At 38.2% G+C, this 25,783-nt stretch overlaps 1 protein-coding gene and 1 non-coding gene across 6 annotated transcripts in view; both read left to right on the plus strand.

The window, feature by feature from the left end:
* Tdrd7 (tudor domain containing 7) overlaps positions 1-25,783 on the plus strand; it is a 58,732-nt gene that overhangs the window by 2,062 nt on the left and 30,887 nt on the right. For 2 of the 5 annotated variants that reach the window (XM_048337538.1, XM_048337466.1), the window contains exons 2-8: positions 7,917-8,129; positions 9,739-9,880; positions 10,917-11,130; positions 13,482-13,552; positions 14,076-14,120; positions 15,919-16,130; positions 24,973-25,559. In XM_048337538.1, the coding sequence (XP_048193495.1) occupies positions 7,923-8,129; positions 9,739-9,880; positions 10,917-11,130; positions 13,482-13,552; positions 14,076-14,120; positions 15,919-16,130; positions 24,973-25,559 (1,478 nt within the window). In that variant the 5' untranslated portion in view covers positions 7,917-7,922. Of the gene's footprint in view, positions 1-7,916; positions 8,130-9,738; positions 9,881-10,916; positions 11,131-13,481; positions 13,553-14,075; positions 14,121-15,918; positions 16,131-24,972; positions 25,560-25,783 lie in introns of those variants that run through there. The other 3 variants (XM_048337566.1, XM_048337602.1, XM_048337650.1) reach the window with 3 other exon arrangements.
* On the plus strand, positions 8,783-8,961 carry LOC125341493. The gene has a single exon (XR_007208994.1). It is a non-coding gene; the product is annotated as a small nucleolar RNA SNORA23 (small nucleolar RNA).

Consider the following 25,783-nt stretch of genomic DNA (forward strand, 5'->3'; position numbering starts at 1 on the left):
AGAAAGTGTACATGAGAGACTAGTTTGCTAAAAATCTTTTGGGTACCCATGGCTACAGGAAGCAGAAAATGCAAATGACTGAGCCAGCTCCCTGGCTCAATTAATTGCAAAATGCATCTGTCTAGAATGATGCATCAAAACCAGATTATTCAGAAAGTTAATGAAAACTATGACTTACAAAATACAATTTGAACTATAGTGAAGATTGTTCAAATTTTGCTTCCCTAAAGGTTATCATTACCTGCCCAAATTGGTACATTAATTAACATCTTAGGGTGCCCACATGAATTGTGTTGCAAAAAGGGGAAGGATAAAAGTGGCTGTAAAGTGTTGTCATTGAATTTTTGTTCCAGTTGGCACTTCTGTTGATTTGGATGTCACCTTTAAATTTCAATGGGGTAAGTTGCTTGGTTGAAGGATGAGTCACTACACATGCCTCCAGGTTACTGTGTGTGTTCCCTAACTCAAAATTAACTTTCAGAAGTCTGCTAGACATATTAGAAGCAACTGTGTGAAAGGAAGCCCTAGTCTGGGAGCCCAAAGTTGGGCTTTCTTCTGACGATCTGGCCATAAAAAAAATGTGAGAGCTGGAATGATTACATAGAGTCTCAGTTTCCTAGTGTGGGAGCAGCAGAGTTTGGAAGAGTTAGTGTTAAGATGCCCACTAGCATTCTTTGCTCCTCCCAGCTCCCCATTTTGAGGTTGAGTGCATGTCCTATGCTGCTTTCCTGGGTTGGGCTGGCTTGTAGATATTGAGGAATTGTTTTCTTGAAGGAACTCTTCTCCAAAACCATTTGTCGAAGTGGTAAAAGACTTTTTGCCTATTAGGCTGGAGATCTTGGAGACCTTCTGACCTTCTTACCAACTGATGTGTTTATGAGGCAAGTAAAAAAAATCTGGGAAGTTCTGATAGTTCAAATACTGTACTGTAAATTTCTATACTAAAAACTTCTCCAATATACCAAGGCTTATTATCATTATACCCTTAGCCATTTAATGCATGTATTTTCAGACCATTTCCTATCCACCCCATGCTTCTACTTTTATTGAGTAACTATTGAATGGCAGGTATTGTACTAAAGATAATAATCTTAATTTTTATAGCTAAATTACTCCTATATACTTTAACTTGCCACCTTCAGAAAAATCTCAAAAAAAAAAGTCATGGTGTCCAAGGATTTAACAAAACTTGAAGTATTTTAAAGCACCACATATTAGATAATATTTATGCTTTAACTTCCTTTTTATTTGGTGCATAAAATGATACAGCTAATGTAAGAATTGCATGTGAGCTTGGAAGAGCCTGACATCCGTGAGACAAAGACATATATTTAACAGTTCTATTTATCCCTCTGGGTTGTGCTGAATTTATGTGCTTCTCAACAGCGTTGAGCTCTTCAACTTGCAGGCTAGGCTTAGAACTGCCCTTCCCTCCAGAAAGATGCTTATAGAGTTAAAGCATTCCATGAAGGCTAGCTAGCATGCTTTAGAAAAAGTCTTACAGACTGCAGCCATGTGGACAAGCATTGCTTTCTACTCTTCTCAAGAAGGAGGTCTTAAGTGATAGAGTACTAACCTAGCACAAAAAGACTCAGGGACAGAGCCCAGGCCTCGAGTTCAAGCCCCACAAGTGACAAAAAAAGAAAAAAAAGGGGGGGGGATGCTCTTGTGAGATCTCATCACTAATAATTCTAGTATTCATTGCTTGATTAAATACATAATTATTAAATGCTGTTGTGACTTTGGTAACCGCTTATTTTTGTGAATTCCAGTAGCATCAGCATACTTGTAAAAACAGAAATGAGTATAAGTTCATGGTATTCACCACTGTTTGAGCAGCACTTATGGCTTGCTGGGACGTGTGCACTCCTTGGATTTGTGCACTCCTTGCAGGAATGTTGTGGCCTTGACTAGGGCCTGCTTGTTGGGAACTCTGGCTCTGAAATAATCTGCCAGCTGGTTCTCCAATACAATTTGGTGACACAGTGACAGTTGCTTCAGTTTAAAATAACCATCATATTTTAAATTATTTTTTTTCTTGTTTTGGAGATTGAATCCAGACAGAGCCCCATGCTTGCTAGACAAGCACTTGTACTAGTCCTCTATATCCCAAGCCCCTACAGTCACTGATACTTGAAAAAATAATTTTAATAACAAGTTGGAGTTAACGTCGTTTATTTGAGAGCTAATATTCATTGAACTGTGTTTTTGTAAGTAGGAGATCAAAGGATTGGTGGTAGCTAAAAGAGAGTTTGCTGCTAATCCAGCATATATTTATTAGCTAGACACCAGGGATTCCACCATGAAGAGACACACATTCCTGCTTTCATGACGCTATATTCAAGTGAAGGAGCTAAATTGCAAATTAAATCAAGATTACTTGATCATGAGACATGTTAAGGAGAACAATAATGCAGGGTAGATGAAAAGAAAGTCCTTACTCCGGGGGTCCATGTGGCTTACCACTTCCCCTTCCTCAGGTATTTGTTCATATGCCACCTTCTCAGCAATGCCTTCCCTGAATACCAGTACAGAAGTCAAAACCACTTCGCCAGCTGCCCAGTGTTCTCTGTTCCTTCAGTATGTATGGGACAGCCTTGCCTCAAAGCCTTTGCATCTGCATATTTGGATATGGACTCTAGCAGAAATCACATTCTTTGTATCTCTGAGACATAATCAAGTCTTGGGGCAAAAGGATAAAAGTGAGGATACAAGTTATAAAATATCTATCTGTGTCTTGGCAGAGCCCATGGCCTCATGGAAAGAGCTATATATTCAGAGGACACAGCTTCCTAGTGTTGACTTTCCCAGTGACTGGGGGTCTGAGTGTGACCTTTACCTTGTTACCAGATTAAGTGCCCTGCTTGGAAAAAAATCTTTTTGGTAGATGTTTGAGAGCAGAAATAAGGAAGCTTAGAGGAAGGCATCTTAGGAATGGGACAGAAGATTGTTTCCTGATGGAGGAGGGTTGTGAAGGCTTTCGTGTAGGGTAGCCCTCAAATACCTGTTAAACACCAGTTGACATTTGGATTATGTATATTCTAGGTAATATATTTATTGAATGTATGTTCTATTCTACCAACAGTATCACACTATTTGGGTTAGTGTAGTTTTGTAGTAAGTCTTGAAATCAGCCTTATGGTATTGGTGAGGACCTTCAGTGTGACAATGACTAGGAATTGTGAGCATGAACTTCTTTTCTCCCTGTTCTCAATCTCAGGGAAAGAGCATTTACTCTCTGTTAGCTATGGGTTTACATAGATGACCTTTATCAGGCTAGGGATGTTTCATTATATTCTTATTTTGTGAAAGTTTTTCATCATAAAAGGACTTTAAATTTTCTATTTTTTCACTGATTGACATGAGTATATGGTTCATCTTTTGTTTGTTGATAAGTAAAGTACATTGACGATGAATGTTGAATCAGCTGTGCATTAAAAAAATAATCTTTTTTTTGGTCCTGGGCACTGTCCCTGAGCTTCTTTTTGCTCAAGTGAACACTCTACCACTTGAGCCACAGCACCATTTCAGACTTTTTAGAGTAGTTTATTGGAGTTTATGGCATTTTCTTCCCCAGTCTTGCTTCGAACTGCAATCCTCAGATCTCAGCTCATGAGTAGGGAGGATTACAGGTGTGAGCCTGGCTAGCCTGGTACCTGGCTAGAATAAATCTTAACTGTTAACTTTCCTATTTGTTGTTTAATTTGATTTTCTAGTGTTAGAAATTTTGTGGTCACATTCATAGGAGATAATTGATCTATATTTTTTTTTGTCATTTTCTTGTTTTGTGTCTTTGGGTTTTAGTATAAGCATAATGACTCATAGTATGAGTTCAGAAGTGTTTCCTTCATTTTATCTTATGAAGAGTATCATTAATTCTTCTATAAATGTTTTGTGGAATTTGCTACTAAAGCAGTCTGGGCTTTGAGCTTTCCTTGTGTGAAGCCCAGGTAGGAACAATAAATTAATTCTTCTAGGAGATGTAAGAATATTCAGGTTATTTCTTCTTGAGTAAGCTTTGAAACTGGTGTCTGTAAATGAATCTATCCATTTCATTTATCAAATTTATCAAATTTATTGGCCTAACTTATTTTCCTTTATTTGCTTTTCAAAATATCTGTAGGATCTGTATTAATGGGCTCTCTTGCAGTCCTATTGTGGTAATTTGTGCCTTCTCTTTTTCCTCCTTGGGTCGTATAGAAGTTTTTATTTTATTGATGTTTTCCAAGAATTAGTTTCATTTTTAGGACTTTTTTCTTTTTATTTCCATTGTTTTGTTTCATCATTCTCATATTGATTTCTGCTTGTCTCTTTAGTTCCTTCCTTCCACTTACTTTGATATAATTTGCTTCTCTTTTTTGAAGGTAGGAGATTAGATCTTTGACTTAACACCTTTATGTCATGACATAAATATATAATGACATAAAATATAATGCTATAAATATTCTCCTAAGTAATATTCCTAATGTACTCAGAAATTTTTATGTACTATGTATTCACTACATAAACAATTTTTTCAGATGTTTTTGGTTATTGAGAATTTAGCAAATACCTGGGAAACGGAATCTCTTTTCTGTTATTGATACCTAACTTGACTTTTTTCAGGTCACATAATATTCCTTGTATAACTTTAGTTATTTTTAAATTGGTTGAATGTTGGTTTTTAATATAATTTTATTGTTATTATTAAGGTGGTGTACAGAGAGGTTGTCATTTCATAAGTCAGGCAGTGAATACATTTCTTTTTTGAACAATGCCATCCCTTCCTTTGCTTTCTCCCTGAATGTTTTTAGTCCAAAAATATATTGTTTTGGTGAATATTCCATGTGTTCTTGAAAAGCATCTTTATCCCACTGTTCTTTGAGTAAGACATTCAGTGAGACCAATTGGGTCAGTTTGGTTGAATGTGGCTGTTCAACTGTTTTATATAGCCTTAGTGATTTTTCTGCCTACTGGTTTTAGCAGTTACTAGGAAAGAGGTTTTAAAGTGTCTAACCATAATCCTTTTATCCTTCATCCTTCCAGCTCAGGTTTGTGTGGGTTTTTTTCTTCTTTTCTTTTCCTTTTTTTTTTTTTTTTTTTTTTGCTCTCAGCTAAGTGTTTCTATGTCTTTCTGGCAGGCTAACTCCATATATATTATAGAATGTCCTTTTTTATCCTTGATAATAGCCCTTTTTCTGATCTTAATATGGTCATAGTTATTTTCATGGCATATCTTTTTCTATAGTTTTACCTTTAATCTATGTACTTAGGTTTAAAGTAGATTTTCTGAAGATTGATAAATCTTACTTCGGTTATTTACATTTAATATATTTGGTATGGGTGGCTTTAAATCTACTATTTTGCTAGATGTTTTCTATTTTCCTTATATTTTATTGTTTTTATTTTTTCTTCACCCCCCCCACTTTTCCAGTTTTTATTCTACTTGTGTTATATTCTGTTTTATCTTATTTTATCTTTACTGCTAGCTTATTAGTTACCTCTTAAATTTAGAGGTACCATAGGATTTGCAATAGACGTCTTTATAACTTTCAAATAATAGTAATATACTTATTATAGATAGTGTAATTACCTTCCAGTAGTAGTCTTTCAGTTTTCCTCTCATGCTTTTTGATATTATATGCTCTACTTTTATTAAGGAACATTTTGGTTCCTGATGTAAATACCTTAATTATGGTAATGATTATATGAGAATATTTTTCATATCTCAGACATAACTCATTTTATATGTGTAGGATTTGAATATCTTTTTTTTTGACCAAAGGAGAATATTCTTTTATTTATTAATATTGTAAAGGTAACATACAGAGAAGTTACAGTTACATAAGTCAGGTAATGAGTATATTCCATTTTGAACAGTTTCATCTCTTCCCTCATTTTCTCACAGTTTTTCCCTCCTGACTTCCTCCCCCACAAGTATATAGTTCATTTTCACCATAGTGTCTAGTGAGGATCACTGCTGCATTTGTTCACCCTTTGTCCTGCCATTCCTGTGCTTCCTCCTTACCCTCACCAAAACAGATAAACTTACACACAAGACAAAAGTTACAGAAATAAAGAACAGTGACAAAGGAGAAAAAAGGAAAATAACCAAAGAAACTCTTGTTCCCATTTCTTGGAGTTAATTTTGATAAATATCATTTTATATGATCGTATTCATATAGCTATTGAGCCTTTGTGATACTTTCCTAAGAATATCCTCCTTTGGTCTCACTGTGTGAATGTTTAGAGTCCTGTTTAGTTTATCATCTCCAAGTGTAATTTTTTGTCTTTTATCATCCATTGTGTTTACTTGTAGTTTTGAATGTACATTCTAATTACTACAAATGAGGGAAACCATGCAACCTATGCTGCTTTGGGTCTGGCTTACTTCACTTAATATAATTGTTTCCAAGTCTTACGGATTTGAATATCTTGTAGGTATCTTTTCCTGTGCCCATGCTTCAGAATGACAGCCTTCTACATATGTCCACTGTTTACCCTATCTTGACTCCCTGCAGCCAGAAGACAGCAAATCTATGGCCAGACAAGGCCTCTAACCTAAGTTCCTACTGTACATATGTATATGGCTATCCTATGAGCCTTCACATATCTGAAATGGATCTGTTCTCTTCCTCTCTTGTAAACCTGCATCCACTCCACATGAGTTATTAGTGTCCACCATGTTTCTTAGTTGGAAACTTGGGAGCCCACCTCAGCCTCCATACCAATTAATTCTTAAGGATTCTACCTCTTAATTACCTTCTGACTTAACTTTTGTTTATTCCTAAGATCCTATTTTCAGGTCTTCCACAGTCCCAAGCAGTTTTGCAGCCTTAAGCATTTCTTCCAGCTTATCTTCCCCAGTTTTTTCAAAATCAGAGCTTATCATTCTCTTTTCCTAATTGAAACTTTTCCAAAGCCCCACATTACTTTTGAAAAAAATACATACTATTAGCACAATGTGTCTGTTTCTAAGTCTGCCCCCACTTCTCAAGCTCCTCTCTTAGCCCTCAGCTTAAGAGTCTTTTTTTTTTATTAATTGGACATAAATTTTTTTACAAGGTGTTGTGCAAAGAGGGTGTAGTTACATAGTAGGGCAGTGTGTGCATTTCTTGTGATATCTTACGACCTGTTTTTCTATCCCTTGTCTAGGTCAGGTTGACATATATGCAATATACAATGTATCAAGAACATATACAGTATTCACAGACTTGGTCTCTACTGTCTCTCCGTCTCCCTTTGTTAACAGTCATATATCAGGGAGATCATGCCCCTTTGTTTTCTGTGTTCTAGGCTTGTCTCACTCAACATTATTTGTTCAAGTTCTGACCATTTCCCTGCGAATAACAATATTTCACCATTCCTAATCGCTATGTAGTATTCCATTGTGTATAAGTACCATATTTTTTGGATCCATTCGTCTGTGGAGGGGCATCTGGGTTGTTTCCATATTTTGGCTATTGTGAATTGTGCCGCGATAAACATGGAAGTACAAATGCCTTTTTGATATCTTGGATTTTTCAGCTTAAGAGTCTTAACCTGTCACATCCCAGCTACATAACTGCCTGGAATTATCTGAACACATGTCCTTTTCTTCTACCTATATGCCTCTGCACTTCCTATTCTCTCTAGCCCCAAAGCCTACCTTTTTCCTCCAGACCTGCCTGATTCCATCTTGCTATAAAGACTCCATTCAGGCCTCCCATGGTCTGGGAATAGTCCCCAAAGTCGTCCCTTCAGGCCATCTCAGTGCCTTTCCAAGTTTCCCTCTGCATTCTCATGGTTTGTTACGTTTTCCTCCCATTATAGTTTTCCCCTGCTTTGTTAATAACACAAAGTATTCAGTATTTATAATCTAATAAGCTAATCTCTGAAAGTCTATTTGCGTTCAAAGTAATGAGGTATCATGTAGTAACCAGCCAATGTTCTTACAGGGGAAGATGCTGGAAGCAGATCTGGTTTCAAAGATGCTACGGGCTGTTCTGCAGTCTCATAAGAATGGGATAGCATTACCCCGGCTCCAAGGAGAATACCGATCCTTGACTGGAGACTGGATCCCCTTCAAGCAGCTGGGTTACCCTACTCTAGAAGCTTATCTGAGAAGTGTGCCAGCAGTTGTCAGAATAGAGACTAGTAGATCTGGAGAGGTAAGTAGGCAATTGTGCATGTAACAAGAATCAAACTGATTTAGAAACACCTGCTTGGGGCTTTCAGTCTCATACAAGTGGTAGAAAAGTACCAGCTAAGTAGTTTGAGATCAGCAGTGCTATGGCGAGGATAAAAGTTAATTAAATATATTATTAGGAAAACATGGTTTACCATCCCTTATCCTCCCAGACTGATTTTTTTCCTTTCTGTTTGTGCACCTTGTAACACATCTATAGAATACTTGACATGACATTTTTTATTTAATTCCCTTTCCTTCTTTTTTCCTTCCCAAGTTTCTTGAGGTTGAAATACACTTTTTTTTTACCTCTCATAGTTGAGACTTAATAAATCCATGTTGAATGCATGAAGACCCATAGTCCAAATGAATAAGTTCATAACGTTTCAAATACTTCTGTACCATGAAGTACTTAACTCTTTGTTCTCCTATTTGGGGCATTTTAAATGTTTCTGAGTTTTAACTATTAAAATACTCCTTACTGAGCATATTGACTCGGTAACACTCTTCTTTTGAATTATGTTCATAGGTTACAGAAGCACTGAGCCAAAGAGGAGAATGTGTAACGCTTCATTGTTTACCTGTTCTCCATTTCAGTTTAGGGTCAAATGTCTCGAAAACCAAGTTATTATGGCTGCTGTAATGTGTGCATAGTTTTCATCTGTGTCTGGTAGCAAAGTCTGTCTGTGTTTTGCATTCAGATCTTGCTATCCACACAAAATCATGTAGCCAAAAAATAATGGGATCATAGTACTGGTCTAGTGTTGTCTGTTTGGACACTCACCACTGGCCAGCCTCCAAATTCCCCCACACAAAACTCTGGAAAGAGCTTGGGTTGGGAGGTAATTAAAGAAACTTATAGCCCCCCCCCAAAAAAAAAACAACAAAAAACCAAGTCATTTTCTAGAGATCATCTAGTTCTAGTAATCTCCACACTTGACATATTTTTCTGTAATATCCTATATACTGTCATGACTGTTGTTCAGTTAAAAGTAGTAAGTTGAGCCATTGCATTTTAAGCAGGTGCCTTTTTTAGGTGGGGGCGTTGTGTCATGCTTTGTTCTCACACCTTTGTCTGTGGGACCCTCTGAGATCCCCTTGGAATTCTGTGGCTCTAAGGAACACAGCTAAAACTCCAGATCTGAAGCAAGTCTATTAACAAGCTGAAAACTCCCAGCCCTGTCTTCACTATGTGACTTGGAAGTTTATCCAACTTTTGTGAGCCTCTGCTTCTCCATGTGTAAAATGAGGATCAAACAGATCTCAGAGATTCTGTGAGATAATATATGCAGATCACAGTTTTATTTTGGTTCCTTTGTTAATCTATCTTAACTAGTACATTGTAGATGTCTGGTAGGTAGTTGTTTGGGATAAATTAAAATTTTGGTTTACCAGGTGATCATTTGGTATACTACACTTAGCGGTAAATCTAATTTTGCACTCACATTATCAAGGAGTGAGGTAAATGAACATTTGCATACAGTTTGATTTGGCATGTGTAGGCTCACTTAGGACTCACTGTTAGAAACAGGTCTTTTGGCAGCCCCAGCCCTAAGAAATGTTCTTCCTCCCACTCTGTCCCTTATGAACAGATTACCTGTTACGCTGTGGCCTGCACAGAAACTGCAAGGATTGCTCAGCTTGTGGCTCGGCAGAGGAGCTCTAAAAGGAAAACTGGGCGACAAGTTAATTGTCAGATGAGAGTGAAGAAAACCATGCCATTTTTTCTAGAAGGTAGGTCTCTTCATATGTTAAATCTTAAGCCTGTGACTATACTATCACAGGAATTATGGAAATACTGCTTATATCCACAATAAATTCTTGAAGCTAAGATTTCCATCTGAAAAGTTAGTGAACATGAAGAATGAAACTTACCCAAAGCAAAACAATTACACAATGAGAAATAGCAGATTTTAACTGCTTATAATGGCAAAGTGTGCTTTTACTCTTTTAGGCTATTTGATGGGAAGCCACACCCCAAAATATTGAGTGAACCAAGAACCTGCGATTTGATATCTTTTTTTTTTGGCCAGTCCTGGGCCTTGGACTCAGGGCCTGAGCACTGTTCCTGGCTTCTTTTTGCTCAAGGCTAGCACTCTGCCACTTGAGCCACAGTGCCACTTCTGGCCATTTTCTGTATATGTGGTGCTAGGGAATTGAACCCAGGGCCTCATGTATAGAGGCAAGCACCCTTGCCACTAGGCCATATCCCCAGCCCCTCGATTTGATATCTTACTTAGCGAATTATGTCTTTTGGTAGAAGACCTCTGTTTTCAGAAAAACACAAATTACATAGTATGAAAAAGTGCTACCAACAACTCAGCCTTTGTTTACCAAATGCTTATCTTGAGATGCAGTCATTTCTAAAATGAAATTCTCAAGAAATAGTTCAATGATAAAACAGCTCAGTGCCAGCAATCTGTAAGCAAGAGGGGAAGTGGAAGGCTTTGTGGCAGAGGAAAAGTCTCTCCTGACAGTTTGTGGATTGATGGAGTAGAGATAGGAGGATCATGCTGCCCTTTATATTGGTGGCTACCACAGAAGTGTAAGTGCTGAGTAGGTCAAGAACTGGTTAGCTTGTCAGCAGAAGCACCTCATCTGCAGAGTATAGCCCAGTCTCTTCTTCCCCTACTCATCCTTCCTCCAGGGGCTCTCTTATTCTTGCAGGCTATTCACAGAATATAGTCCCACTGAAAATATTGAGAATGGCACAATGAAACCAGGGCTTGGAGAGGCCAATTGATTCTATTATATATGCCTGACTTCATAGGAAAACCAAAGGCAACCCTCAGACAACCAGGATTTGCTTCGGAGTTTTCTATTGGCAAAAAACCTAATCCAGCACTGTTAAGAGACAGAGGAAATGCTTTTGGAGTTAAGTCTGATGCTGAAATGCCACCTTACCCAGTACACACGACTCTTGGAAATGAAGTATTCAGAGACATTCCAATGCAGAGGCATGTGAGCATGCCTACCAATAACAGGTATCTTGGCTTTATCTGACTAAAAGGAGAAGCTTGGTGAATTTAGGGTAATAAGTGCTAACAAATGTATGTTTCAATCAAGGCTTTCTGCTGTATTTAATGTAACTTCACATGTTCTAGAAAAAGTGTCATTACCAGTAGATCTACTTTTCCTGGCTTCTCAAGTGCCACTATCTGAACAGATGGATGTCCATTTTGAGTTTTCTCTGCAGTACTGATCATCTTTCCTTGTAAAATTCACTCTAAAAATTCTTGCAGTTTGTTCTAAGATGCTGTTTCATTGTGGCATATAACTCTTTATGAAAACCTTATCATTTATAAGTTTTGTTGTAAAATCTGACCCAATTATGCATTCCCTCTTTCTTTAGTAATCTTGTCCATAATTATGCAGTAGCATCAGACATCCATGTACAGGATGGGCTAGTATGCCTTAGTTTGGGTACTGCCATTTACTAGCCAGGTAAAATAAGTTAAATTATTTTATATTTTGGATTATAATTTCCTTATTTGGTCCAATAAAATTGTGAAAGTAAAATTATGTAAAAATTCCTTTCTGTCTCTAAATTTTATGGCATTTTGAGCTGTCTAGGAAGTCAGTAAACTACCATCCATGAGCAAATCAGGCTACCTCCTGTTTTGTAGATGTAGTTTTATAGGAACATGGCCATATCCTGTTCACATCTGCCCATGGCTACTGTGTACCCAGTGGCTGTCTGAGTAGTTATGTAGCACCGTGCAAAACCTGAAAGGCACCTGTTGACCCTTCACAGAAAAAGTATTCTCAATACTAGTGTAGATGGGTCAATATCTCATTCTTCCCTTCCAGATTTTTTTTACCACAAACTTGTAGCACCAATTCCCTTTGGTTCAGTGTTGACAAATTCCATTTCATGTAAAGATACATTTGTTTTTACTCCAGATACTACAATATTTAGGAATAATTACTTTTAAAATTAATCTTATTTATTTTTATTTATGTAGTACCAAGGAAGTAAACCCAGGACCTTATTATGCATGGTGGGTAAGCACTCTACCACTAAGCCACATCGTCAGCCCAAAAATTACTTTTAAAAGTTTGGTAGAAAAGTTGTATGTATTTTCACATCTGCCATTTACTCATGAAAAAATATACAAATACACTTTTATAACTGCATACACTAAATAAGCCTTATTGATAGCCCACATCTAGTAATTCTTTTACAATTAAAATATAAAAAAATATGCTTCATTTCAAAGAATTGAGCAAATTAACTTTTAGAGTGTTCCAAACTATTCAAAAATTGGAAATGCACATTTTGCATGGTAAAAATGTGGTCATTGATTCATCAAATCATGATTCATTTGATCATTCTTACAACATTTGTTCTCCCTTGAAGTACACCTGCCTAGGCACTAGGAACATAAATAATTAGGAGTATCTCGTAAGGGAACGATTCCTGGACATAAATGGTGTGGGGGTGGGGTGTGCACACACACACATGCACGTGCACGTGTGTGCATGTATTTCTTTGTCCCCATACTTAGAAACATTTGCCTATATATTCACCATCATAATTCTTACTTAGCTATTGTAGTGATGATATGAGGTGTAGAGATCTGTTTCTTCTTTTAGAAATAGATATGTGAACAATATCTGTTATTGCTTTGAAACATTGGTCTGGTTTGAAGTACTATTTTTGTGTTATACCAAAATAAAATATGAACTTAATGTTTCTAAGTTTTCTACTGTTATACTTACATGTTCCGTTATTTTAAGTATAACTTAATGATGCATTTCAACATCTGGTAGTGCAAGTCTTGTTTTTTGTTTTATTCTAAGATATTCTTTATTTTCAACTGTTTACTTACCAGGGCTTGAACTCAAGGCCTTGTAGTCTGGCTGAGTTCTTCATGGCTGCCCCTCTACCACTAGAGCCATACCTCCAGTCCAGCATTTTGCTGGTTCATTGGAGATGGAGTCTTGCAGACTTTTTCTTCTTGGGCTAGCTTCAAACCTTGATCCTCTAGGTCTCAGCTTCTAAGTAAATAAGATTGTAGTCATGAGCCACTAGCTCCTGGCCCCAGTTATTTATACTTTGCATGGATTTATTAATACTCTTTTGCTAATCCCTTAGAGATAAATGGTTATAAGTCTGACTTCGTAGTTCTGAAAGGGGCTTTCAAATACTCAGCTAAATTGAAGCTGTCTCTAGCATACTTTTTTGTCTGGGTAAATACAGTAGATGATACTAGATTTTATTTCCATTTTTCTGATTTTTGAATACTTTCATAACTTCTTTCGTTGTTCAATGCCACACAGGCTTTAAATGGACAGTACAGTGTTTAAAATTTGATATTCTTTTACACCCTAGGTTTAGCCTGAAGGCATCCCTTCCACAACCTCTCCAGATGCATCTCTCAGCCTGTAATAAGGAAGTGAGTGGTATGTTTTCCAAACATCTTCTTGGTACCTATTCTCTTCTGAAGCCTCATAGCCCCAAGCAAAGTATCTATCTAGTGGTGGTCTTTGACACTCCTATTTCTAATTCCTTTAAAGCATGAATTCAGGTGCTCCTTAGAGGAAGTAATATTTCCAAGGATATCATTACCGTTCTGACATGAGGCCTTCCTCATACTAGACCTATTGTTTCACATCCATATGGACCTCCTCACCTATCCTAGGGGGAGTGAGCCTCAGAACTGGGCAGCCTCAAGCCCTACTTTGAGGAAACCCCCTACTCTAGAGTTGAAGCACATAAAGTTTATAAAAGAGTCTCACATGTCCCACTGCTGAAAAGCTGGCCCTAAAATGCATGTAGTAACACACTGTATTATCTGAATAGCAGTGAGCCTAACTTTTCAGGTTATAAAATTCGAAGGGCAGTTAAACAATAAGACACATAATGAAGTCAAGGAATGTACAGGTTGGAAACTGACCCACTCATCATCTTGTTTTCTTTGACCAGTGTGCACATCTCCTGCTATGGACACAGCCGGAGGGCGCGTGCAGAGTGAGTGCTTGTGGTGTGTGAGGTGCACACACGACTTTCCATGATTTGTGGGTTTCAGCATGATTCTGGCTGAGTTGAAATTCTTTTTTCGTTAAAAAAACACACCACTTTCAGCATTTCTTATTTAAAAAATTAACTGACACTGATGGCTCACGCCTGTATCCCTAGCTACTCAGAAGACTGAGATCTGAGGATCACAGTTTGAAGCCAACCCCAGCAGGAAAGTCCCTGAGATGCTTATCTCCAATAAATAAACAAAAAAAAAGTGAAGCTGTGGCTCAAGCACTAGCCTTTAGCAAAAAAGTTGTTCAAGGACAGTGCCCAGGCCTCGAGTTCAAGCCCCATCACCAGAAAAAAAAAATAGAACAAATTTTTACTCATGTGAATTATCTTTATATTTGCACTTTCTGAACTGTGACTACACAGCAGTTACACACCATTCTAGAAGCTTAAATTAGCATAAGCTTTTTCTACAGAAACAAGAGGACTTATTTCAAGAGAGTATGCAGTTCCCCCAGCACAGCTGAAATACACACACATATATACAGCTTTCCTACGTGCTGATAGTCTAGACTTACTTCCTCCATTTGTTCATCAAAAAGTACAAGAGCTTAGGTGGCTCCAGTTGCTAAGCTGTGTTTGCAGACTCCAAATTGAGACAACTGATAACAGGCTGTCATTACAGAGAGTCTGGCTAGAAATGAGAGGTTTATCATTTCCTCCCTCCCTGTCCTTTCATCCCAGTAAACCATCAGTAAACCATCTGTGTCCTTAGTAGGAAAAGCATATGGATGTTTAAGACCTTTCTGTTCCCAGTGCCAGGACAGGTCTGGCCAGGCCATATCTTCATACCCTCTGGTGGGAAGAGCAGAGTCCGTATCCCAGCTTTCTTAAGGAAAACTCTTCTTTGGCTATCTGGAATCCTTAGAGACCAATGTCCCCAACTAGGCTATCTCTCTGCCAACCAATTTAAAACAAAATAAAAATGATGGAGTCCTAGTAGCAGAAATAGTGTGTGATTAAATTACAAATATATTTTTAACATAGATGGGAATTTTAATATATCCTGATCTGTATCCCAGAAGGGGTTTGGAGTTAATTTTATAGTCATTAAAATACCAGGACCTTAAGTTTTAGTGAACACTCAAATCGTTCAGATACCCTAGCTTTTAAATTTTAAAAAATGCAAGAAAGGTAGCCAAAACTTTATAAATGTACATTGATGAGAGATCAATATTGGGGAATAAAAATATAAAAATATACCAGTATTACTTGTTTGTGGTTTCCAAATCTTTTATTCGGGCTTGTAAACATTTTTTGTGACTGAATCATTTTTCAAAGGACTCCATGTTGCTAAGTTATCCTCATAAAGAAATGATCATAATCTGAAAATCTGGACAACTTTTATTTTCTGTGAAATGTTCTTTGGCCTTACTATTAAGGCATTCTTATACTTTGTGGAATATAGCTTTAAATTTAACATTGCATGTATAGCAACATTATCTAAAGTTTTACCTTCCTTATTTGCAGGTGAAAATGATTATTTAAATGATTAGCTTATTCTATACCTATATAAAGCATCTTTGCAAAATGAACACTCTTGAGGGGTCTCTTGGCCAGGCTGGTCAGGTGAGGGATAACAGAACAAAGTTGTCCTCTTCCTGTTTAGCTTAATCCTGCCAATTTCCAAAACCTTTGGCCCCAGTATAGGAAAGCCTAAAGACACAAATGCTAGGTCATGGGGATAATCTAAAATGTTAAACATTTTGGTTAATTCTATCTTTTTTTTAATTTAAAGATAATTTAAATCAGACTGTTGAAAAACCAAATGTCACACCTCCTGCCTCTTGTAAAATGGATGAGGTTCAAAATCGTATAAAGGAAATATTAAACAAACATAACAATGGCATTTGGATATCTAAGCTTCCACATTTTTACAAGGAGTTATATAAAGAAGACCTTAATCAAGGAATTTTACAACAGTTTGAACACTGGCCTCATATTTGCACGGTATGTGTTTCCTTCTACTTCTCTTCTATTGCCTCTGTCCACTGTTCAGGCCTCCATATATTAGACATAACACCTTTTATTTAGGGGTATGAGGTGTTTTACATATGCTACTTTGCTAAGCTTTATCTCTAAGATTAACATGAGTCCTTTCATATATAACAAGTATGTCAAGGTTGGTGGCTCTGTGTGTTATAATTTCTCTTACATGTTTTTGTTGCAAGTTCCTTTTAAAAGCACATTTCCTGTTTGGTAATACAGACTCTGTACCAGTTTGTATTGGTTGACCTGCCACAGTAAGCACTGATAGCTTTGCTATTTTTATACTTTCTAGTAATCATTTTTATTAGACTTGACTTTTATATGCTTGTTCTTGAACATTTTAAAAGACTCTTAAGTGCACAAATTTCAGTTAGTTGGGCCAGTTATTTGCATACTATCTTATTAATATATTAGAATTCATAGTTAAAATTTTTACAAGCTGCTTTCACATTAGAAACTTTAAATTGAAAGTACTTCATTTTTTATAATTATTCCCACTTGGCCTTTTTTCATTATAAGGTGATAGATCAGAATCACTTATTAGAAATATTAGTTCATCCAGTGATGGGGACAGGGAAATTCTTAAATCTAAGTAACTTCTAAGACATCACTTGGTGCTTTTCCTTACATAAAATATATTCAGAATTTAACTACCTCAAACAGCAACATCAATAGCTACTTGATGCATTGAAGTTCATAGTTAATATCATGCGGAGTGTGTGTGTTTTGAAAGAGGGTTTTCTGTCTTTAATATGTACTTTGATCCCTATGTCTATTTGGCAAAATGCAGACTGCCCTCTTTATAAGCCTAAAGAGAATGCATTTTCTTGACCACTTCTTGCTACTCACTTGGATCTCATAGCCACTTCCAGGGCAGAAATCACTGAGTCTCCCAACCAATAAATATTTCAGTTGTCCTTCGCTGTATCGTAGTTCACTTTTGGCGGCTTTACTGTATCACGTTTTTTAAAAAAGAAATACATACATAGCAATCCCAGAGTCCCCACGATAGGTGAAAATCCACGAAGTAGCAATAAGTGAGCCACAGTATAGTGAGGGATGACTATATAATGCTGCTACTTTGTGGATTTTCACCTGTCATAGGAATCTCTGGAACGTAACTCCTAGGATGGGTGAGGCATCACTGTATTTTTTATGATCAGATGCACACAGGCCTCACACCTGTGTGTTTCTCTCCTAAGAATATCCTTTGTCTCACTGAATGTGAATATCTAGAGAGCACCTGGCTATTTTTACACATCTTTTACACATTTATGGCATGGCCATTTTTTTATTTCTTCCAAATTTTTGTTTTCAACATTCTGGAATCATAAATCCAGAGTATGGTCCTGATTGCTATTACTACAAGGTAGGGCAAGTAGCCTCAATGGCATTGCAGAGTGTAGGGTAAGAAATGGGCATCTCTTATAGGGCTTGTCTTATAACTAAAGAAAAATCCAATTGTAGTAGTTTTTTCTTTTAAAAATATTTTTCCTCCAACTTAAAGCATTCTATGTTAAAAAAAAAAAGAGGGGCTGGGAATATGGGCTAGTGGTAAAGTGCTTGCCTCATATACATGAAACTCTGGGTTTGATTCCTCAGCACCACATATATAGAAAAAGCCGGAAGTGGCGCTGTGGCTCACATAGTAGAGTGCTAGCCTTGAGCAAAACGAAGCCAGGGACAGGGCTCAGGACCTGAGTTCAAGGCCCAGGACTCGCAAAAAAAAAAAAAAAAAGTGTGTGTGTGTGTGGGGGGGTAAATAATGTTAATGTTATAAGAGAAATACAAATTATCCATTAGTTTACACCCAAAAATATCTATCACAGGCATTTCCATTTGATTATAAGAAATATTGGATGGACAGTTTTTAAAATTATTTTGGGTGAACATATGAAGAGGAAAAAGGTGAATCCTACTGTGGTGGAATCAGAGTAGAGAAGCTGGGGCTGATGTGATTTTGCTGTTCTGGAACTCAAAGTAGAAACCATCAATAGGGCCCTAATGCAACAGGAAGAATTTGGGCTTTGCGTTAGATCTGTCCCTTGTTGCTGGTATATAACTTTAAACACACAAATTATCCTCCCAGCCTCTGTTTGCTCTAAAATGTGACTCATTGTATAGGTCATAGGGTTGTGAGAATTAAGTGAGATAAAAGCTGGAAAGCATCTACAAGACAGTGTTTCATAAAAGGCAGCTGAGATGTGTGTGTATGTTGTTTGTTTGTTTTTGTTTTTTGTAAATGCTGGTCCTGTGGCTTGAACTCGGGGTCTAGGTACTGTCACTGAACTTTTGTGCTCAAGGTTAGCACTTTACCACTCAAGTCATATCTCCACTTCTGGCTTTTTTTGGAGGTTCCTTGGCGATCAGACTCTCATGGACTTTCCTACCCCAGGCTTGCTTCAAACTGTGATCCTCAGATCTCAGCCTCCTAAGTAGAACTACAGGCATGTCCCACTGGGTGTCTGGCAGACAGCTGTTATTTTTGAGAAGTAGCACAGACTTAAAGCAAACTAAAACCCACTGCTGAGGCAGGGAGATGCCCAGCAGACTGAAAAGAGGCAGTTACCTCTGATAGACAAAGCTGGAGAGGGGAGGGCAAAGTTTAAGTTGAAAAGGAAGCAGTGGGTGAGGTCAAAGAACTGAACCTCCAAGATAAGCATTGTGCCCATTATCAAGGAATGGTTCCTACCCCGTTCTACCCTGCCATATAGTGAGAGCCCCAGCTCCCAGCCAGGACTGCCTCAGAAACCTTGTTAGGTATGTAGAAGGGAAGGTCCATAATCTTCTTCAAGAACATTTAAGCAAACAGCAAAGCCCTAGGCGACTATGAAGGAAAATTACTTGGAAGTTTATCCTAATGTAGCTAGTTGCAGTGGGGAGTCTAAAGACAGTGGTCTGCAGGCAGTCCATAGGTAAGGAAAGAGGTGAGAGCAGGTTGGCCTTGAAATGAATTGAGTCTATAAAGCCATTTCGGAGAAAGGGTCTCTGGGTAGATGGTTTCTGAACAGTTGAGGGTTGCAACAAGAAGCTCTTAACATTCCCCTTGTCTGTGGAACATTCTACAAACCTTGTACTTTCTTAAAGAGAATCTACTGAAAAAGTATAGCTCCTTTGTTTCTTGAGCTTATTATAGTTGCAAGTATTAGTAACTATAGGACAGATGAGTGTGGAAATACATTGTTTGAGGTAGTGAATTGGGTGGTTTCTGTCTTTTCCTGAATCTTTGAATGCTTCATATCTGTCCTGATTGTTTCTTTATTATGACTCAATGATGCCATTGGGGCCATTTCTTCAACTCTTTCTCAGTCTTGTCTCTTCCAGCTTTTCTCAACTTTAGTCCATAGAGGCTGCCTCTTAGCAAAGTCATAAGCCAGCCTTCCTGTGAACTGGCTGATCCTAGGACAAAAGCTTCTCTTCAGTAACCTAAGGTTAACATTGTTCTTTGGCACACAAGAATCTTCCATCTGCTGCCAACGTCAATTTTTCACTTGTTTTGAGTCAGTAACCATTGATTGCATGCATGAAGTTCTAAAAAGCAGATCTCCAGGTATATGAGATTTTACTGTGCTGTCTTAGGTTTTGTTTTGTTTGTTTTGATCTTGGGGCTTGAAATCAAAGCCTGTGTGTTGTCCCTAAACTTTTTTGCTCAAGGCTAGCTAGCACTTTTCCATGAGTGCCACAGCTCCATTTCTGGCTTTTTTTTTTTTTTTTTGGTAGTTAACTGGATTTGAGTCTTACAGGATTCCCTTCATGGGTTAATTTCAAATTGTGGTCCTCAGATCTCAGCTTCATGAGTAGCTAGGCTTACAAGCATGAGCTACTGACTGTTGGCTCTGTCTCGGGTTTTTATTGAGTGATGGCCATGTTCAATGAAGTTTACAGTAAAAGTTTTAACATGAAGAACTACTACATGGAAATGACAAGTGTGCTTTGAAAAGCCTCTAGACTTAATTGGATGATACTGAATTCTGTTATAGAATCTCAATGAAAATTCTATTTCCATAGAGACACTAAACTCACTTCAAGAGGCCTATGGTACAGAATTAGCAGGTGAGTCTTCAGGGACTCTCAGGAGAGTTTGCCTTCAAGAACTTTTAAGTTTACAGCACAGGTAAAACTAGAAAGAAAGAAAACCTTTTTAGAGTTAAAAAGAAGAAATGTTAAGGCAGACAGGATGAAAACTTACTTGTATGAGCAGCCATTTTCTTGAAGAACTGATGGTTTAAATCTTTGGACCTCACATCTACCTACCAAATCTAATCCATTGACTTTAATCTTACAAGATATAAAATTCCAAATGAGACAGAAAGAACTCCATGTAGATATAACAAGCTTAAGGCATATTTGATTTAGTCTTCTGATAGTCATCAGGGAAGCGGTTTGTCTCATGGTGAAGTATTCTGTATCATTTGTCACTCCTGCTAGGAGTGGGGGTGAGGGTCCTTATAGAGTAGAGTTATGGGTCACCCCAGTTCCTGGTCTTTGGTCTGGGGAAAAAATATGTAGAAATAAAATGAAGAATACTATGAATCTTTATCCTCCTGTGGAGGAAGACTTTGGACCCCTCCCCAGGTACATCTGTGAGTCAGGTGGACTGAAGGAATTTAGAAGCTGTAAAAACCTCCTCTCTAGAGGCTCACCTGAAACGCTTAGCAGTCAGTTATGACCCAGGAAATTATAAAAACTCTATTTTGAGTAGATATTGACTTCCCATGTCTGTGGCTATGGCCATTTGAAAGACTAGAGTCAAATGTTCTGTCTTAGGGGACTGAAGCAGGAGATAGGCATGTAAGTTCTGTCAGATGTACCACAGCAAAATGAAGGACAGACATCACACAGTATAGCCGTTCTTTAGCTTTGGGGACAGAGCTTAACCTATTTGCTTTGGGAATTCTTTTTTTTTTTTTTTTTTTTTTTTTTGGCCAGTCCTGGGCCTTGGACTCAGGGCCTGAGCACTGTCCCTGGCTTCTTCCGCTCAAGGCTAGCACTCTGCCACTTGAGCCACAGCGCCACTTCTGGCCGTTTTCTGTATATGTGGTGCTGGGGAATCGAACCTAGGGCCTCGTTTATCCGAGGCAGGCACTCTTGCCACTAGGCTATATCCCCAGCCCTGCTTTGGGAATTCTTTATAACCATTTTGCGAAAAAATTAGAGATAACATGCTTCGTGGAAGATAGGTGGCAATCACAATTTTCATATGAAAATTTTAAAAATACAAGTTTAAGCTGAAAAAACACATTTGTTTTAAACTATATATTTGAATCTAATTTAGTTTCATGTATTTTTCCCTTTGAATTGCTAAACTCTTACTGGTCTCAAAAGATTGGTTAATGAAGTGTGTGGACTAACATGTGCTCCACATCACTGAATCTATGAGTAGCTTTGTCTTTAAAGAGTGAAAGGCTAGCTGGGCATGCCTGTAATACTGGCTACTGATGAGGCTGAGATCTGAATATTGCAGTTCAAAGCCAGTCCAGACAGGAAAGATCATGAGATTCTTACCTCTAATTAACCACCAGAAAGAAAGAAAAAAACTGGAAGTGGAGCCTTGTCTCAACTGGTAGAGGGCTATCTAGCCACCCAGGCCTTTAGTTCAAGCCCCCAGGACACTCCCCCACCCCCGACACATACACACAAGAAAAGGCTATCTAAATCAACTCTTATTTTGTGTCAAGTTCAGTTCCTAAAGTCAGGTGTAGGTTGGATTTTAGCAAATATTCTTTTGTATTTAAACAGTAAATTATTGAAGAAAGATGGACTGTAGGTACATAAAGTTGAGGAAAAAACCACTGATGATTGGAGAGAGCTACAATTCAAAGAGTTAGTCAAGGGAGTGTGGTGGGAGACCCAGTTACCTGAAATAGGAAAAAACGTGCTGTGAAAAAAAAAATGTCTTCTAGATTGGGTAGTTCATTTGGTTTTTGTTTGGGCTCTATAGGCAATTGGCAGCTTAACTTAAATGCTACAAACAGATTTGGAGACAGGTTTCCAGAAGCCCTTTAAGATTGTTCTGGAATAAAGGGCCCTCAAACTGAAATTGTGTTGTTGCCTTGAACCAGCTCTCATTAAGTATAATGGCCATAACTTCTGTTAAGATAGTGATTGTAGCTGGGTGTTAATGGCTGTAATCCTAGCTACTCAGGAGGCTGAGATATGAGGATTAAGGTTTAAAGCTGTCCTGGACAAACAAATTCTGATTATCTTCAGTTAACTAGCAAAAAAGCCAGAAGTAGAAGTGTCAGCCTTGAATGAAAAAGCTAAGCAAGAGTATAAGGTCCTGAGTTCAAGCCCCAATACTGGCATAAAAATATAAATAAATAAAATAATTAATAAAATAAAAAATAACAAAAAAAATTCAAGACAATAATTCCTACTTAAAAGATCCCATTATGTTGCTTTGGTCAAAGATCATCTTCAGAGGCTTGCTAAAGTTAAGTATATTGTTAGATCATGAGTTCTGACCACTTGAGGCTGGATGAGAATGGAAGCTTTGATACTGGGAGGAGAGGACCAAATAAACATGGGTGTATCCCATATTTTCAGGCAACTCACTGGAGCGAAAAGGATCATAAAGCTGAAGAACCTTCTATGAGTTAGACAAAGCCATGTGCTCATTTGGGTGATAAGGTTTATGGGAGTTGCTTTAGTTAAGTACAGCTTCACTGAAATTAGCCTCCTCCAACCACTCATCATGGCTGGAGAAGAGGTTAGTAGGTAAAAATTGAGGAAAGGTTTTGCAGCAGGTCCTGCAGGCTCATCTGGCTTTGGATACCAACAATTACTGTGTCTAAATCTAAAATAACAGTAATTGGAAGAAATGAGCTACTCACACAATTCTGTGAGGCAAATTTTGCCTCACAAGTATCTTTTCTAAACTTCCTTTGCCTACCCAGTCTAAATATTGAAACTTATCAAGTGTCTAAAAGCACAGCATAGACTGGCCTTTAAAGATTCCAAGGCATAGTCGAGTAGGCCTGATAAAATAGGAACATCCCATAACCAGGCACTTGTCGCTTCACTGTAATCATAGCTACCCATGACTGAGATATGAAAGATGGAAGTTTGAGACCAGCCCAAGCAGAAAAGTCTCCAAAATAGTAGCAGAAAGCTGTGCTTGGGGTATGGCGCTCCTGGTAGAGTACCACCTGAATAAACAAACAGGCTGAGCAAGCCCCAGGCCTTGAGTTCAAATCTTAGAACTGCAAAAATAAGTTAATTAAACTTACACAACATAATATACAGACACATACACACACACATATATATATATGAGCATTTTAGAAGTTAGCAAATACTAATGTCTGATGGCCTAGTACAGAATTTCAGAAACTTTTTTTGTAACAGGCCAAATAGGTTTTGCAGGATCTGAAGTTTTTTTTAGAGCTGTATGACAGTCACAACTGTTTTGCCATTGTAGTGTAAAAGCAGCCCCAGGTGATTCATGAGCAGTGAGTATGGCTGTTCTAGAAATACTTCATGTGTGTTGAATTTCAGGCATCTTCACATGGCATGAAGTAAGTTTGCTGTTTTACTTTTTCAGCCATCTGAAAATGTAAAACTGAGCTTGACACTGGTTGCTTATGCCTGTAATCCTAGCTATTCAGGAGAATGAGATCAGAGGATCATGGTTCAAAGCCAGCCTGGGCAGCAAAGTCCGTGAGACTCATCTCCAGTGAGCCACCAAAAAACCAGAAGTGGAGCTGTGGCTCAAAGCGGTAGAATGCTAGCCTTGAGCAAAAGAGCTTAGGGACAACTTCAGGCTCTGAGTTCAAGCCCCCATAACCAACAAAAGAAAAAAGAAAAGTAAAACAATCTTAGCTCATGAACAGTACTGGATCACCAGCTGGCCTTTCCCTGGTCTAGCAGTGGAAAGGCTTAGAACTTGAACACATCACCATATTACTTCCTCAAGCTGCATCCCTAATGCATGCTGTGCATATAAAATTAGAGACTGGATGACAGTTGCCTGGTATAGTTTTTTTGTTTGTTTTTGTGCCTGTCCTGGGGCTTGAACTCAGGGCCTGGATGCTATTCCTGAGCTTCTTTTGCTCAAGGCTAGTGCTCTACCACTTGAACCACAGTAGTACTTCCAGCTTTTTCTGAGTAGTTTATTCCAGATAAGCGTCTTAGTGTTTCCTGCCCAGTCTGGCTTCAAACCACAATTCTTAGATCTCAGTGTCCTGAAGAACTAGGATTACAGGTGCTTGTCTAATATTTTAACACTTAGTCACTAGAGTGACGACAATACATCCAATGACCATTCTGTTGTGATTGTTGTAAAAACTGTGCCTTACCCCTGGCCCATCTTTTCTAAATATGGAGAGCTGAGGGCTTTCTTGAGATATAATGGAAAGAAGGGAAATTGTACTATTTTGTCCAAATATTCCTACTGTGCTTTTCAGTGGCCTCTTATTGACAGTTATGATACCCTTTTCTAGCTTCCTTTCATCTTGGATCCAGTGTGTTTTGTAAGTTATTGCTCTGGATTCATCATAGAGGACAGAGCACACAGCACACTTTAGATAGAGCAGAGCACTATGGTTTCCTAGACTAGAATCTGGATGCCTCACAAGTAAATTGAATACCATTTCAAAGTTTCAGAAATGTGGTTTCTGTTACTTGCAAGTGAACGCAATGCTTGAAAATACTACAGAGAAAGAATACAATATACACGTCAGTGTGTGATTGCTTTGAACTTTGAAAACTAGTGTTGCCCTCAAATATGAAATACTTAAATGTGTTTTCGGGTTGCTTATAGCCACTGATATTCCTGTCATTTGCTTGGTTTAAAAATATTCAGGTGGAAAAACCTTGCAGTGGGGGTCAAGATTTACTTCTTTATCCAGCCGAGAGAAAGCAGCTCTTGACAAGTGAACCTGAACCAGACAAGGTGCCCCTGCCACCTGCTTCCAAGCAAACAGAACCATCAAAAGAGAGTCCAGAAGTGATGCCAGGAGATGTCAAAGAGAAAGTAGCCGAGCTGCTGGTGAAATACGCAAGTGGCCTTTGGGCAAGTGCACTCCCAAAAGCATTTGAGGACACGTACAAAGTAAAATTCCCCGAGGATGCCTTAAAAAACCTTGCTGCACTTTCGGATGTATGCACCATAGACTACATTTCTGGAAATCCCCAGAAAGCTATTCTCTACGCTAAACTTCCATTGCCTGCCGACAAGATCCTAAAGGATGAAGGGCAAGCACAAGGAGATTATGACATTAAGTCTATGATTGAGCAAGAATATTTGCAGATAGAGAAAAACATTGCTGAGAGTGCCGAAACTTGTGTAGAGGATATGGCCGTAGCTATTCCTCCTCTAGTCATTCCCACCGAGGCCTCTCCATCTGTGCTGGTGGTTGAACTGAACAACACAAACGACGTGGTTATCAGGCAAGTTGCACTGTCTAGTTCTTTCTGATGCTGGTGTGCTGTTCTTTTCATGGGTGCTGGGATTAAAGGATGACATATTCTTGGTTAGAAAGAGTTATAGTGAAATACAATAATATTTGTTAACTGTTCTTATGAGAAAAAATTTTAAGGACTGGGGATATGGCCTAGTGGCAAGAGTGCTTGCCTCGTATATATGAGGCCCTGGGTTCAATTCCCCAGCACCA

This window comes from Perognathus longimembris, chromosome 1 (genome assembly GCF_023159225.1).
Source record: "Perognathus longimembris pacificus isolate PPM17 chromosome 1, ASM2315922v1, whole genome shotgun sequence".
NCBI lineage: Eukaryota > Metazoa > Chordata > Mammalia > Rodentia > Heteromyidae > Perognathus > Perognathus longimembris.